At 40.3% G+C, this 16,885-nt stretch overlaps 1 protein-coding gene and 1 long non-coding RNA gene across 7 annotated transcripts in view; both read right to left on the bottom strand.

Annotated features, from left to right (window-relative positions):
- ZNF37A (zinc finger protein 37A) overlaps positions 1–16,885 on the bottom strand; it is a 92,474-nt gene that overhangs the window by 52,627 nt on the left and 22,962 nt on the right. For 4 of the 6 annotated variants that reach the window (XR_015241532.1, XR_015241534.1, XR_015241533.1 and 1 more), the window contains exons 4-5: positions 9,180–10,250; positions 8,091–8,216 (exon numbers count right to left, since the gene is read on the bottom strand). Coding sequence is in view for 3 of the 6 variants with exons in the window: in XM_086679562.1 (XP_086535688.1) it covers positions 8,091–8,216; positions 9,180–10,250 (1,197 nt within the window). In the remaining 3 variants the exon portion in view is untranslated. Of the gene's footprint in view, positions 1–6,550; positions 10,251–16,885 lie in introns of those variants that run through there. The other 2 variants (XM_086679561.1, XM_086679560.1) reach the window with 2 other exon arrangements.
- On the bottom strand, positions 1,180–2,974 carry LOC147575767 (uncharacterized). Its single transcript, XR_015241529.1, has 2 exons — positions 2,735–2,974; positions 1,180–2,499 (listed from the first exon to the last, which is right to left on the bottom strand). It is a non-coding gene; the product is annotated as an uncharacterized LOC147575767 (long non-coding RNA).

The raw sequence follows: 16,885 nt of genomic DNA, 5'->3' as shown, positions 1-16,885 counted from the left end.
TCACGTGGTCCTGCCTGGGCAGGGAATCTACTCCATGCTCTGCCTACGCTGAATACAACCTCCATCCGTTCTCACTGTAGAACAGTTAGACTAGGCAACTCAGTAACATCCTCATGAACCCTTCACTCTCTGCCCCACCATCCTCAGACCACCACCTACCTCTGCAAGTTGCAAGACAGAACTAAGTTGTCAAGTCCAGGCATAAAACACTTCAGCTGGGCAAGAAAGAAACCTTTCCCGGAAGTTTTCAGAACACTTCTGCAAACAACTCTGATGACAGCTAGAACACGGGCCAATCCCAAACAAATCTTGGAGGGGAGGGTCTTTCATGACTAGCTTAATATAATTGTTCTTTACCTCTGAACCTTTCAAGGCCAAGGTGAGAAATTACAAGTTAAAGCACTGCCATCAAGGGAAAAATGTGTTGGGTATTAAGAGTCTGTACGAACCTATCAATTGTTTGAAAGTTAATTTAAGAAATAACAGCTTGGGGCGCCTGGGTGGCTCAGTCGGTTGAGCGTCCGACTTCGGCTCAGGTCACGATCTCGCGGTCCGTGAGTTCGAGCCCCGCGTCGGGCTCTGGGCTGACGGCTCAGAGCCTGGAGCCTGCTTCGGAATCTGTGTCTCCCTCTCTCTCTGCCCCTCCCCCGTTCATGCTCTGTCTCTCTCTGTCTCAAATAAACGTTAAAAAAATTTAAAAAAAAAAAAAAAAAAAGAAATAACAGCTTACACATACACAGCTCATATTAAATTGCCCCTATGAAGTAGCCACTACTAATGTCCCCATTTGACAGATGAGAGTCTGAATACAAAAGATGGTAATTTGTCTCAAATCTAGTGACAGGGCCAGACATCATATGAGCCCAGGCAATCTGGTAACTAATTCTACGGCCTCCCCTACACTGGGAAGAAAGGAATAAGACAAAATATGTATATACAACATCACAACACAAATGTACATGGTTCGTTACGCTTGGGCTATGCAACTCATCCCTAAGTGGATTCCTCATCTGAATGTTTCAGCTGGATATTTTCTTCATATAATGGAAAGCAATACTGTGTTGAACTCAAGTAGTACTGTTAATATCTGCTTTCTTTAATTGATATGGCTTATTTTGTGTAATCAGTATTTTCATTATACCCACTGATGGATCCTGACGCAGATAACAACTTCATAAACACAGTGTCTGAATTCTTTATTGAAGAATTAATACAAAACACTGGCCGAATCCACTATTATATGCCAGGAAACTGAGAGAGAACATGTGTAATATATGGTAAAACTATGGAATATTACTCCACTTAACATGTTTATTGAATAGGTAAGACAGAGAAATTGGTTAGCTTTTAACATGGAGTATCTTTGTTATTTAGCACATTGAGAAGGGAACAAAATACTTTCTGTAGTAAACTCACATACATAAGCACTTACTACACAGCGATCCCTCACACACACGCTTACTGCTGTTGTCCTAATTATTCATCTTGTGTTGGGTTTTTAAATGAGATGGGGAAGCTGTTGGAGGAATCTAAGCAGAGAGTGAACAATGTCAGACTTTCTGCTTTTATTAAGGAACATTTACACTCAAACACGTATATATATATATATATATGTAAATATTCGCAAGTAACAACATCTGTAAATTGATTACACCTACAATCAATACTGAGACAAAAAGAACACGATGAGCACCAGAGGAGCCCCCTCACATTAGGCTCTGCAAGCTGCTACCATCCAGGCAACCACCTGGATTCTAACACCATATATTAGATTTGCCAGCTTTTTGAATGGAAAACATGTATACAGCACTTAAGTCTTCTGTGTTCTTTGCATGCGTGTAATTGTGGTTCATTCATTCCTACTGCTGTATAGCACTGAATGAACAGCAGTTTATATATTCATTTTAGTGTTGTGGCCATGTGTGCCGTTTCTACTTCCATTGAGAATTCTAGTACTATGGATATTCTTTCAGTAAACATGTATTTCTGTTGGATATATGCCTAGAAGTAGAATTACACAGCCAAATGTACACACGTTTAGCTCTAGCAGAAAGAGCCTATTTTCCACAGTGTACAATTTACATTCCTACCAAACTCGTATTAGTCCCAGCTGCTTCGTATCTTCATCATCGGTTGGTCTTTTCTTTTTACCACTTTAGCCATTCTGGTGTATACTGGTAATCACATATTCATTATGATTTGCTTTTCCTTGCTGACTAATGAAATTGAGCAACTTTCCACATTTACTGGTCACTTAAATACACTCTGTGAATCAGGTTCAATCTGCTGCTCACTTTTCCTTTCCTTACTGATTTGTTGGAGTTTTTTATATATGCCTTATAAGAGTCCTTGGTTTGATATATGCATCGCAATTATCTTCTCCCAGGCTGTGGCTGGCTTTTTAACTCATGTTTTTTTGTTGTTGGTGGTGGTTTTTTTTTTGGTTTTTGTTTTTGAACAAACAGCAATTTTTAATTCTAATGTTCTCAAATTTATCTACTTTTTTTTTTTCAACTTTTTTTTTTTTTTTTTTTTTATTTTTGGGACAGAGAGAGACAGAGCATGAACGGGGGAGGGGCAGAGAGAGAGGGAGACACAGAATCGGAAACAGGCTCCAGGCTCCGAGCCATCAGCCCAGAGCCCGACGCGGGGCTCGAACTCACAGACCGCGAGATTGTGACCTGGCTGAAGTCGGATGCTTAACCGACTGCGCCACCCAGGCGCCCCTATCTACTTTTTTTTTAAATTTAAATCCAAGTTAGTTAACATATAGTGTATCTATGGTTTTTGTTTTTTGTTTAAGCGGTCTTAACCAAAGCTGTGATGTTCGCCTATATTTTCTTCTAAAAGTGTTACTTTCACATCTAGATATACAATCCACACAAAACAAGTCTTTGTGTATAGTGGGTGGCTACAGTCAAAATGTTTCTTTACACACACACACACACACACACACACACAGAGAGAGAGAGAGAGAGAGAGAGAGAGAGAGAGAGAGAGAGCTGACTAACTCACCATTTATCAAAATTACCATCTTTTTACCACAATATTAAAGTGTCACCTTTGTCATATATTAAGATATTGGGGCCTGTTTCTGGACATTGTTTATCCTTGTGCCTATACCACAGTCTTGATATCCAAAATCTAAGTCCTGCAGATTTTTCTATTTTGATTGTCTTAGCTATGGTCACTGCATCTGCATATACATGTTTTTGAGACAGAGACAGAGAGAGATAGCATGAGCAGGGGAGGGGCAGAGGAACAGGGAGAGAGAATCTTAAGCAGGCTCCACACCCAGCACAGAGCGTGATGTGGGGCTTGATCTCATGACCATAGGAGATCATGACCAGAGCCAAAATCAAGAGTCAGATGCTTAACTGACTGAGCCACCGAGGTGCCCCTGAATATACATTTTAAATTCAGATTTGCTAATTTCCAATAACAAAACCTGCTGTTAGATGGTGACTGGGTTGCACTGAATGTACCACTCAGTTTTGGGGAAATGAACCTTCAAAGTCATCAAGACAGTTATGTATATCCTTTCATTTATTTTCATCTTTAATATCCCTTAATTTGGTGGTGGTGCAGTTTTTGGATTTCTAGAACTTACTGTTTTTGGAATACTGTAAGCTTAATAGCGATGTAACAGTATTTAAAGTGTACAACTTGGCAGGGTGCCTGGGTGGCTCAGTCGGTTAAGCAGCGACTTCAGCTCAGGTCACGATCTCACAGTCTGTGAGTTTGAGGCCTGCCTTGGGCTCTGTGATGACAGCTCAGAGCCTGGAGCCTGCTTCTGATGTGTCTCCCTCTCCCTGCCCCCCCCCCCCCCCGCCCCATGCTTGCTCTCTTTCTCTCTCAAAAATAATAAACATTTAAAAAAATTTTTAAGTGTATATCTTGATATAATTTGATAAATATAGCTGAAAAACCATCACAATATAGTGAACCTACCCATCACCTATAGGGATCACTGCCCCTTTACTGCCTGACGTCCACTGTCATGAAAACAGTTATTTCCTGGATTTTATCGGTTTCCTTTTTCAGTTTTTTTTTAAGGCAGGTAGGTAGATCTGGTCTCTGCTACCATATCCTGGGTGGATACAACTGTCCTGCTATCACTTGTTTTCTATTTGTAGTTTTTTACACAGTGAGCTTGCTAATTCACCATTTTTAGTAACTTCTCCATAAGTTTTTTTCACTTTTCCATGCAATGATACCACCTACCAATAATGAGTTGGCACTTCAATCTTCCAAGTTTTAGGCCTTAAACTTTGTTCCTTTTTGCCTTACTGACAAGCTAGAGCCTTCAGTCATATGTGAAACAGAAGTGGTAACAAGCATTCTTATCTCATTAATATCAGGAAAATATAGGTCAATATTTATTTATTTAGTATAATATTTGCTGTATGTTGGTTTCCTTTTGTGTTTGATGAACTTTCCTTCCGTTCCTAGTTTTGTTGGTTTTTAACCATGAAAGTTTTTACCAAATACGTTTTCTGCATCTATTGAAATAATCAAATGGCTTCACTTATTTTTTCTACTAATGTGGTAGGTTACATCAACTACCTTAAACTTGTAAATATTTATTCTGAAATGACTTCACACTTAAAAAAGTCACAAGTGCAGTACCAAAAAACTCCCATATCCCCCTCAGTCAGATTCTCCTAACCGCACTGCATCTCCTCCATCAGTCCTATGCGCTGTGTGCGCATGCGTGCGCACAGGCACACGCGCTCTCGCTCTCTCTCTTAGCCTTTGTCTAAAGCATTTAAAAATAAGCTGCAGAGGCACCTGGGTGGCTTAGTTGGTTAAGCGTCCAACTTCGGCTCAGGTCACGATCTCCTGGTCTGTGAGTTCGAGCCCCGTGTCGGGCTCTGTGCTGACAGCTCAGAGCCTGGAGCCTGCTTCGGATTCTGTGCCTCCCTCTCTCTGTCTCTGCCCCTTCCCCACTCAGTCTCGCTCTCAAAAATAAACATTAAAAAAAATTAAAGCAAGCTGCAGCCATGAGGCTCCATTACCTCTACATATTCCAGTGTGTATTCTCCCCAAAGGCACTAACCTATAGAACCACCCAGCAATCATCCACATCAGGAAACAAACATTGATAAACATGACCATCCAATCCATACACTGAATTTTGCCAACTGTTCTACCAATGTCTGGTCTTCATTTTTATTTTAAAATTATCTCCAGTCACCTCTAATCTGAAACAGCCTCTCAGTCTTTTTCGTATCTTTCACATAATAAAAAACTATAGGCTTTGCATTCACTAAAATAACCATTCATATGGATTCACCTGATGTTTCCTCCTAAATAAACATAGGTCAAGCTTTCTTTTCTTTTTTCTTTTAAGTAGACTCTACACCCAGTGTGGAGCCCAACACAGAATTTAAACTCATGACCCTGAGATCAAGACCTGAGCTGAGATCAAGAGTTGGACACCTAACTCACTAAGCTATCCAGGCATCCTACAGGTTGTGCTTTCTTGGCGAAAATACCACACAAATGATGCTGCCTCTTCTCAGTGCATCTCATCAGGGGACACATCATGCTGACCTGTCCTACTCCACTGGTGAGGTGAACTTTGATTGCCTGATCATGCTGGTGTCTGCCAGGTTTAATCACAAAATCACCCTTTCACCTCTGCAGCTGATGGGTATTTTGTGGGGAGATATCTGAAGATTATGCCATATCCTGTTCTTCATCAAAGCTCTACTCACAGACTCTAGTCTATGCTGACAACTACCTCCTGAATCAACTGCCCCTCCAATGGTTGCCCAATGGTGTTTTTCTATGTCCATTATTCTCCCTACATTTATTAACTGGCATTCTTCTGTACAAGTCTTCCCTTCTCCTTTATGAATTTACAAATTTATCTATATCACTATACATTAATGGACTCCCATTTTATTAATGGGAATTAATAATTCTGACGCTATGTTCAAACTGTCTCAAATCTGGCCAGTGGAACCTGACCAAGGTGGTTCTTTTGACTCCATGATTATTTGAACATTTTTTTACTGTCTGGCAGGTAAGATGATTCAGGTTCATCGTGTATTTCTCCCCATCTTTTACCTGAAACCAGCCATCACTCCGGAGACAGTCCCTTTTTTGGTGGAGGACAGCATTTAGACATTAGTAACCTGGCATTTGGTGTGCACACTGCTCCTGGGGTGTCACTGTGTGTAGGCCCTCTCAGCAGACAGATCCATCTCACACACACACCACACACACACACATTTCTGTGAGTTACATTCCAATCCAACACCCCGGGATTTTCTAACTTTCCCCTCTCCATTTTCATGAAAACTTTCTCTGATCTGGCTCTCATCATCCTCAGCACATTTTCTCATCTGCTCAATGTTATTGATACTTTAGCCACGATGATCATCTCTTCCAGTTGCATTCAACACCTCTGATGCAAGTGTGCACATCACCACACCTTTCTCATCCTTTGTGGCAAGCCTGTTCTGACTTCCACTCTAGGAATGGAAGGCAGAAGAGAAACACAGAAAGCACAAGGGAGAAGGGAGAACGTGAGAGAAAGAAGAACTGGCCAAATCGATTTAATTTTAAATAGTAAATCCTTTGATTCCCCTAATAAACATTACTTGGTCCATGGATATGACTGGATTTTTTTTTTTAATTTAAGATTATGCACCTTAATTCATAAAATATTGGTAACTTTACTTTCCTGAAATGTCTTTTACAGGTTTTGGTATCAAGGTTGTACCATGCCCCCAAAATGAATTAGAAAAGTTCCATCTTCCATTCTCTGGAAAAGGTCATGGGAGCTTCCTATTATTTCCTTCTTAAGTATTTGGAATAACTGCAGTGAAAGCATCTGTACTCAGAGTTTTCTTTCTGGGCAGTTTTGGGTTTTTTTTTTAATATCAGGTATCATTTGTACAACTGACCTCTGGTATGACCTTACCTTTACTGATAGCATGCTGTGCTCGCCAAGGGCCCATCCTACTAACAGTTCCAATCATTTTTTAGAACTGAATTCCAATCGTTTTTTCTGTCCTGAATAAAATCGACTTTCGGCCTAGCTTTTCAGGCTCCTTCCCGTCCTGAATCTTCTAAAAATTTGAGAAACTAGCTACGAGGCTTAAGCCTCTAATGTTGAAGAAATTTTCACTCCAGCCTTGACTGCTGAAAGTTCTGCTGGCTTCTGGTCTCCGCCCTCTCGCTACGAGCTTCACCCTCTACCTGAGCCAAGCTCAGGACTCAGGTTCCTCTGTGCCCAAAGCTGGCAAATGCTCCCAGGGGAAACAGGTGCATTTTGCCCGGGGAACTTTCTGTGACTCACTCCTCTCCTGAATTTTACCTTTAGTCCTCTTTGCTCCTGCAGCAATAAGCTGCATTGAAACAGATGCTTTTTGTGATGTTTCTCTAGTTGTTCTCATTAGGGCACCGACCTGCTACAAGTTACTACCCAGCACTGGAATCTACTTGTGCTTTTTAATTTACTTATTTTTACTTGTGCTTTTTTAAAGCTTTATATTTAAGAATGCATTTTTAAATGTTTATTGAGAGAGGGGAGGGAGAGAGAGAGGGAGAGGGAGGGAGAGAGAGAGAGAGAGAGAGAGAGAGAGAGAGAGACAGGCTGAGAGAGATAATCCCAAGCAGGCTCTGTGCTCTCAGCATGGTGCCTAACATGGGGGTCAAATTCCCAAACCATGAGATCACAACCCGAACCAAAATCAAGAGCTGAATGTTTAACCAAATGAGCCACCCTGGTGCTCCAAAGAATACATTTTTGTATGTGACTATTACGTTTTTTGGAAATTGTTACATCACCTATGAAGGTATTAAGTATGTGGAGAGACAGAGTGGGGTATGACAAGTAACCCCAGCAGGGTGACACTGAGACAAACGTAAACGCCTGCCAGGGAAGAGACCACCTATGCTTCATGCACGCTCACTTCTACTGCCTCCACTAAATTGTGCGTGCAGCAACCCACCTTTCCCCTCTGACCCCCTAGGCCAGGATGAGCCGCTCTCAACAGTCTGCCCCAGAAGCATGAACACATCCTGCTGGCAAGCTGCCCGTCCATGAGCCAACAATCCAGAACCTCTCTCTCTACCTGGGCATCCGAAAGTCCTCCTGGTGGGTCCTCTTGCTAAAAATCTTCTCTTCTTCTGCAGATGCATGAGCCTCTGACTTGCTTCCAACTGCTGGTCCCAGCGTGCTGTGTTTTCACATCTAATACCTTAAACAGTGGGGAATAACAAGCCCGGCAATGGGCCAAATTGCATCTCAACAAAAATACAAAGCTATTTCTAAATGAAAACCATCCTCCACCTTAAATTGCCAGAGATCCTTCAATTCAAAATATCTGATGCATAAGCTTAGATTTTTAACTTAAAGCTCCCACACATTTAAAATAATGTATTTTGTCTAGAAACTACTGATATCCACTGAGATGCTAAACACAACTAATAAAATAGCACAATGCTTTCCTATAGCTTCCTATAATCTGTGCATGTTCTATAGCCTGTGGATCAAGTATTTTCTACCCTATGAGCATTAATAGAGGTTTCTAACTTGTGAGGTGTGGCTTTGGGCGATTTGCTGATAAGGTATTCTCCACTCTGAGATTTCTGATATAGTCTATGGTTCAAATTCCAGCACTAAAATTTTCTATATTCAGTAGCTTCATATTATTCTCTCCCCTCTATAAGCTCTCTGCTGTATTGTGAGAACTGACTTTAGACCTAAGATGTTTTCAAAATCATTACAGCAACAGATTTTTCTCCCCTTTTGCATTCTTTTTCTATAAAATCTTGACTTCACCCAGAGTGATTTCCCCCATTTATTACATTTATAGGGTTTCTCCCCAAATGTGTTCGTTGATGTACAGTGAGTTTTGACTTCACATAAAATGATTTTCCACATACATTACATTCATAGGGTTTTTCCCCTGTGTGTGTTCTATGATGTGCAATGAGTTTTGACTTTACACAGAATGATTTCCCACATTCATTACATTCATAGGGTTTCTGTCTTATGTGAGTTCTCTGATGAACAATTAGGGCTGACTTCTGACGGAAGTTTTTCCCACATTCATTACATCCAAAAGGTTTCTCCCCTGTGTGTCTTCTCTGATGTTCTGTGAAACCCGAGTAGTAGCAGAAAAATTTCCCACATTCAATACATTCATAGGGTTTCTCACCTGTGTGAGTTCTCAGATGTTTGGTAAGGGTTGACTTCTCAGAGAAGGATTTCCCACATTCATTACATTCATAAGGTTTCTCCCCTGTGTGAGTTCTTCGATGTTTAATGAGGTCTGATTTTCTAAGAAAGGCTTTCCTACATTCATAACACTCGTAGGGCTTCTCCCCTGTGTGTGTTTTCTGATGTACAGTAAGGACTGACTTGAACGAGAAGGCTTTCCCACATTCACGACATTCATACGGTTTCTCCCCTGTGTGTGTTCTTCGATGTTGAGTGAGGGTTGACTTTTCACTGAAGGATTTCCCGCATTCCTGACATTCAAAAGGTTTCTCCCCTGTGTGAATTCTCTGGTGTTTAATGAGGTCTGAATTCTTGTAGAAAGTTTTCCCACATTCCTGACATTCACAAGATTTTTCCCCTGTGTGTGTTCTCTGATGTCTTGTGTGGGCTGACTTCTGGTTGAAGGTTTTTCCGCAATCATGACACTCATAAGGTTTTTCTCCTGTGCGTGTTCTCTGTTGTACACCAAAGACTAGCTTTTCACTGAAAAACGTTCTACATTCATTATATTCAATCACATTGTCAATTGAGTGGCTTCTCTGAACTGGAATGAGGTTTGACTTCTGGCTGAAAGGCTGAACACTCTGATGCTCAAAGAGAATGGATTCCTCAAAGAAATTTTCTCCACATTCATTAAATTCATACTGATTCTCTCTTGGATGTGTTCTCTGATGAGCCATGAGGGATGACATATCACAGAAGATCTTCCCATAATCAGTGTGTTCACAGGAGTTCTTTCCTGTGTAAGTTTTCTTATGTACAACAAAGAGTGAATTCTCATGGAAAGCTTTCCTACATTCACTGTACTCAAAAGGTTGCTCCAAAATCTGAATTTTCTGACGGTGAACAAAATCTTCATTAAGATGGAGGCCATTCCCGTTTTTATTATATTTATAAAGTTTCTCTTCAGAATAAATTCCTTCATGCTTATCATTATGGAGCCAATTTCTACCTTTGTTAAACTCATTGAACTTCTTTCTTGAATAGTTTCTACTGCTATTAATTAATTCTGAAATATAAATAGAGTGACAAGGAAGATTAGTTGACAGGAAAATTAGGAGAAACAGAATTAGTTAGGTTTTGGGGAGTGGGTAAGTTTAGGTCATTATCTTCTCACATCTAGATTATGACAACAGTATACACATTTCCAGTCTCATCTCTCTCTTCCATTCTACACAACAGCAACAGATCAAATTTCTAAGAACTCTAATTCAAAAGAGAACAGTACTATAACCCAATCTCTAATATCTAATTCTGTTACTAGCTCTAAATCACTAGCAATAAAAACATACAACAAAATAGCAAAATCAATGAGTGGTCAAGCCAGCCTTGCCACAGGATCAGATTTACAGCTCTTTTCTGATTTATAGATATTTTCCTTTATTCCATCTGAGTTGTTCAATAGTGAACCATCAAACCCTCTTCCAATGCTTTCTGGCTTTTCCCCAACCAAATCTCACCTGATTTAACATTAGTCTTCAATCCTGCATACACACACACACACACACACACACACACTTCTATATCTTTGCAAAACATGAAAACCTACAATTCTAAACCTGGTCCTAAAACTGTCATTTACCTTTACTTTAATATTTTTTTGGTTATGCATGCTCACCTTTACTCCTCTGCTATCTACAATACTATATTTGTAATGATATATCATATGATACTGTACAAAACCCATAATAATACTATTGAGTCCAACAACCTAAGAACTGACAATATTTTTTACAATGGTATCACACTGAAGAGAACATATCAGTTATATCCGGATTCAGCTTAGAATCAAGCTGTCAATTTACAAATCTAGAATGAATATATTTTACTCTGGTAAGCCCAGCTGTTTGTCCCTTATAAATTGCTCATTCTCATTCATAATCTTATATTCTTTCACTCCGTTAGCTTACAGTCCAATAATGTTTTTAAAAAGTTGCCTTCCCAAATCTCCCCATAATTTTCAGCCTTATTTGTTAAAAAAAAAAAAAAAAAAAAAAGACCTAAAACATAAGCAAACATTTCTCCAAAGAAAACATATGGATAGATGGTCAACAGACACATGAAAAGATGCTCAACATCACTCATCGTCAGGGAAATGCAAATCAAAACCACAATGAGATATCACCTCACACCTGTCAGAATGGCTAAAATAAAAAATACATAAAACAACAGGTATTGGTGATGATGCGGAGAGAAAGGAACCCTCATGCACTGTTGGTGGGAATGCAACCCGGTACAGCCACTGCGGAAAGCAGTATGGAGATTCCTCAAAAGAGTTAAAAATAGAACTACCCTATGATCCCGCACTCACAGTACTGGGTACCTACCCAAAGAATACAAAAATACTAATTCTAAGGGATACATGCACCCCAATGTTTATAGCAGCATTATTTACAATAGCTAAGATATGAAAGCAGCCCAAGTGTCCATCGATAGATGAATGGATAAAGAGGATGTGGTATGTGTGTGCACACACATACATACAACGGAATATTACTCAGCCATCAAAAAGAATAAAATCATGCCATTTGCAACAACATGGATGGAGCTAGAGAATGCAACGGTAAGTGAAATAAACCGGTCAGAGAAAGACAAATACTGTATGATTTCACTTGTATGTGGAATTTAAGAAACACAACAAACAAGCAAAGGGGGGACAAAAGGGAAAGAAACCAAGAAACAGATTCTTAACTATAGAGAACAAACTGATGGTCACCAGAGGAGAGGTGGGTGGGGGGATGGGTAAAATAGGGGATGGGGATTAAGGAGTGCACCTGTCGTGATAAGCACTGGGTGATTAAAATAAAAAGTTTAAAAAAATCTGTTTGTATAATTTACTTTACCACAAACATGAACTACACTGCGGTAACACTGTCTTTGTTAAACACTAATTTTTTTTTAAAATGTTTATTCATTTATTTTGAGAGACAGTGTGTGTGAACAGGGGAGGGACAGAGAGAAAGGGAGAGAAAGAATCCTAAGCAGGCTCTGTGACATCACCGCAGAGCCTGACAAGGGGCTCAATCCCACGAACCACTAGATGACCTAAGCCAAAATCAAGAGTTGAACACCCAATCGACTGTGCTCCCTAAGCACCCCAAATACTAAATTTTTAAATATTTCATGCAGCTCTGATTTTCATTCAACTATGTTTCTGGCAGCCATAACTCTACCTATGATTTTCTTTCAACACTGAACAGATATGAAGTCAATGGTATTTAACAAACGGTTTTTAACAGAATTAACTGCACAGCTTTACCAAACACAAATTTTAGGCATCATACTGAAAGGTTTAGTGGTTTAACGTCTGTACTTTTAAAAATACTTCTGGGGCACCTGGGTGGCTCAGTCAGTTAAGCGTCTGATTTTGGCTCAGATCACGATCTCATGGTTTGTTGGGTTTGAGCCCCTGACAGTGCAGAACCTGCTTGGGATTCTCTCTCTTCCCCTTTCTCTGCCCCTCTCCCACTCATGCTATCAAAATAAGTAAATAAACTTAAAAAAAAAACTTCTGTAAAAAAAACAGCGAATATGGTAAAATGTCACTGAAAACTTTTTAAAAAGCATGTATAGAATAATGTATTTAATATTATGACATTAATAATGTTAGTTTATAATGAAAATAAGTATTTAAATGCTATTAACACATCCATATAAACCCCATCAAAAATGTCCTGTTCATCTGAGGGAGATGACACGGGGTTGGCTTTCACACTCCATAGTAAATTTTAAAATGAGTGTGTGCTACTTCTGATAAGAAGAAACAATGATGATAATAGACACGATTTTTTTCAGTCTCTATGTCAGTGTACACAGAATAAATCAGAGTCTAACAAATCTTACATGATTGATGAGCTGGCATGTAAGTTTGTAAAGAATTTGTGGTAATGGCTTTCTGCATTATTATGAAAATCTGGCTCTGTGTGGCTCCACGGTCAAGCAAAATCATTAATGTGTAATACTAGATTTTTAAGAAGTGAAACCAAGATCTTTCTCTTTGGAGGATCAAAATACTGATAGGAAGAGAAGCCTCTATAAACTATAATTACCTAACTATATGACCAGGAATTAATTTCCTGATGGGCATACATGGAACGAGAAGTATGCTGAGGAGTCTCTTGGCAAATATAAAACATGTGATGAACACAAGAAGCCATTACTCAATGTCAGGCACTCTTTCCACACCTTGTTTTCTGTTTAGGTTTCTCATTTACAACCTCCATGTTTCCTACTTCTTTTCAGCAATATCTTTTTGTTTTTCCTAGATTTTTATGTAATGTCTACACCCAACATGGGGCTTAACTCACAACCCTGCGATCAAGCATCTTCTGTTCCCCCGAGTGAGCCGGCCAGGCACCCCTGCAATATCTTTTCTACCTCTGTTTTTTTTTTTTTAATTGTATTTTGATTACTGCAGTGATTTTATTCTTTTTTTTCAATTATTTCCTATGATATAACATAGAATTATTTCCTATGATATAATAACATAGAATTATTTCCTATGATATAACACAGTTCATAACACACCTTCCTGTGGTCTTACTATCTCCTTCAGAATGAATTACCTGCCTCTCTTATGTTCTCGTACACCAGAAACCATGTTTCATTGTTAATTTATATTAAAAACTAGTGACAATATTCAGACATTACACGATAACATTTTCAAGTGAATTATTTTTCACCTGCCACTTGCTTGTCCTGTCTTCTCCTGTTTCTCATAATAACTTTGAATCCATCTCGTGTTATGTTTCTTAACAAGGGCACTGCATGCTCTCCTCAATCTTTACTATGGTCTCCAACCAACCGAGAGAAGTCTTTGGTTTGTTTCAAGTATCAAAGTCTTCTGCACTTTCTACCACTTCACAGATGGCCTGCATCTTTCCAACAGAGCTTGTGTGTGTGAGTCCTCATCCAGCCCCCAGTGTGGAGTCCACTCCAGCCCTCTGCTTCTCACAAAGAAACTACAGAGATCTACCAGCATCCTAAAAGTCCTTCCTCCTGTTCTGTAAGATGAGGTTCGACGATCCAAGGTCACACCTTTGGACGTGGCAGCTGGGCACACACCTCCACCCCGTTTTTCCCTGCTCTTGGCAACCCTTCACTTGTTCTGTTGTTGACAGTTAAGCTTTCTGCTTGTTCTTTCAAAGTGGGGTTTGACTGGCAGGTCTTAGCTCTTCCTGTTTCTAAGAAGTCAAGGTTAAAATGCCAACTTTATGTTTCTGTCTTCAAGCCTGAGGTCCTTTACTTCTCCTTGAAATTCTTCTCTGGCCTCCAGAGTATCACCTTCTCTCAAATTTACTCCATCCTCACAGACTCCCCCACCGTCCCCACTGCTCAGTCCTCATCGTCATCACTTCTAAACCACATGGTGCCCCAGGATTCAGCCACAAGCCCACACCTCTGGTTTATTTGCACTCATGAGCAAGAAGCTCTCATACAGCTCCCACGACTGAACATCTCCACACAGCCGGCATCCACTCGTCTCTCCAGTTCTGCCCTAACAGAATGCATATTGTTACATACAGTGTAACCCCTAAAAGGATAATAATTTTTTAAAAGACTATATAACTAGTCTATATAAAAGACTATATAACTATAAAAAGCTAATAGAGGCAAAAGAAAGTAATAATTAAAAAACCCAAAAGGAGTTGTGAAAGGAGAAATAACAGAAGAAAGAAGAAATGGTACATAAAGACACGAAATAGGACTGCAGGCTTAAGCCCAATTATACCAGTAAACATAAATGGACTGAACAGTCTAAACAAGAAATTTAAAATGTCAGACTAGATTTAACAACAACTAGAGTGTGGTAAGGCTGGCAGTAAAGGATGAAACAGAATATATCCTACAAACTCTAAAGAAAAGAAAGCTGGTGTGGCGATGTTAATACCAGAAATGGACTCGAAGGAAGAGCATCACTGCGTATACGGAGACAGGCACCACATAGTGGTTCAAGAGTCCATTAAAAGGTGAGACATAACAATCGTAAATTTCTGTCTGCCTAATAATACAGCTTCAAGAAATATCATACTTGGAGATTTTAAAACACCTTACTTAGTAACTGACAGAGTGGCTGACAAAAGACAATCAGGATACAGAAGACCTGAAGACCAGAAGACCATTATAAAACACTACACGAAACAATTGTAGAACATATATCCTTCTCAAGTACAAACAGACAACATCAACAACTTTCAAGCCACTGCAATCACACAAAGAATCTTCTCTGTATTAAATCAGAACTCAAGACCTGAAGGATAACTACAAAAGAATGAATTTAGAAGCAACTCCCTTCTAAGCAACCCATGAACCGTGGATCAAAGAAGAACTTTTAAAAGGTGGCAGTGGGGGGGGGGGGTTCCTAAAAAGATTTCCATGGCAGCCCTGCAGCCCCAGCTCTGCCCCAGCCAACACCCAATGCTGAATTTAGCTTCTAGGAGTAGGTGCGAATTTTGCACTAAGCAAAAAAAGGGGGAATTTTTAAAAACATCTCTGTATTGTCTTGTGGCTACTACGTCCAAAGATGTGGCAGAAAACAATTTGGTGTAAGTCCCAGAGACAGTCGTCCCTATCAAGGGAAGAAGTGTCTGTGGGTGAGGATTTAGTGTCCATGTGTAGAATCTTACAGTACTGGAGACAGAACAAGTCTGCAAGACTGATGATCTGCCTAAGGGAGGGCCGTGTGCAGAAGGAGAACAGAACTAGGGAGGGCCTGTCCAGACAGAGAGACACTTTGGGAGCTAGCTGCCTTTTGGAAAAATCATTTTGAACTTGCTAATGAGCTCTTGTTAAAATGTGATGCCTGATTTACTGGAGAGTGATAATGGGTCTCTAGCCTGTTGAACCCATTTTTGAGTGGATCAACTTGGAATCTACCACTGGCAAGGTGAAAAAGACTTTCTATTTTATTCATTTTTTTAATGTTTATTTATTTTTGAGAGAGAGAGAGAGAAAACGCACTTGCAAGTGGGGGAGGGGCACAGAGAGAGGGAGACAGAGAATCCGAAGCAGGCTCCAGGCTTTGAGCTGTCAGCACAGAGCCCGAAGCAGGGCTCAAACTCTTGAACCACGAGATCATGACCTGAGCCTAAGTTGGACATTCAACGGAGACACCCAGGCGCCCCCAAAAAAGACTTTTTAAAATAAAACCCAGCAAGAAAGGCCTTGATGGAGTCACAGAGCTCTCTCCTAGCTGCTGCTCTGCTGTGTCCTTCAGCTCTGCCAGGCAGGTGTGAAAGCAGGTGTGGTCCCTCTGTGTAGTGGCAGGACTCTGACCATGACAATGTTGAAAGCCACCCCGAGGTACTGTGGGCTGTGGAAACACGGTGAATCCTGGCAGAATCGTGGAGAGGGCTACTTCTGGTGCCGGGGCCTGCACCGCTGTGTTCTTAGCTCATGTTCCTGTGGAAGGTGCAAGGTGGGGGGTAGGGAGCATCCATTCTGGGACAGGGAATCGATCTCAATTTTAAACTCCTTTAGAGGATATCTCACTACTGTGACTTTTCAATAATGAGCAAGAATGAGTCTATTACCCTCACCTCTTTCTTGGCACACACACCTTAGCAAAGCAGTCTATTAAATGCAGCTGTCCTCAAAAGGGATGGTCTCCAGGCTATTTCCTGGATACGATTAGGGGAAAAAGGG

This window comes from Puma concolor, chromosome D2 (genome assembly GCF_028749965.1).
Source record: "Puma concolor isolate L17-30 chromosome D2, mPumCon1.1.hap2, whole genome shotgun sequence".
Classification (NCBI taxonomy): Eukaryota; Metazoa; Chordata; class Mammalia; order Carnivora; family Felidae; genus Puma; species Puma concolor.
Note: the sequence above shows the minus strand (reverse complement) of the source record. Positions and strands in the feature narration are given on the sequence as shown.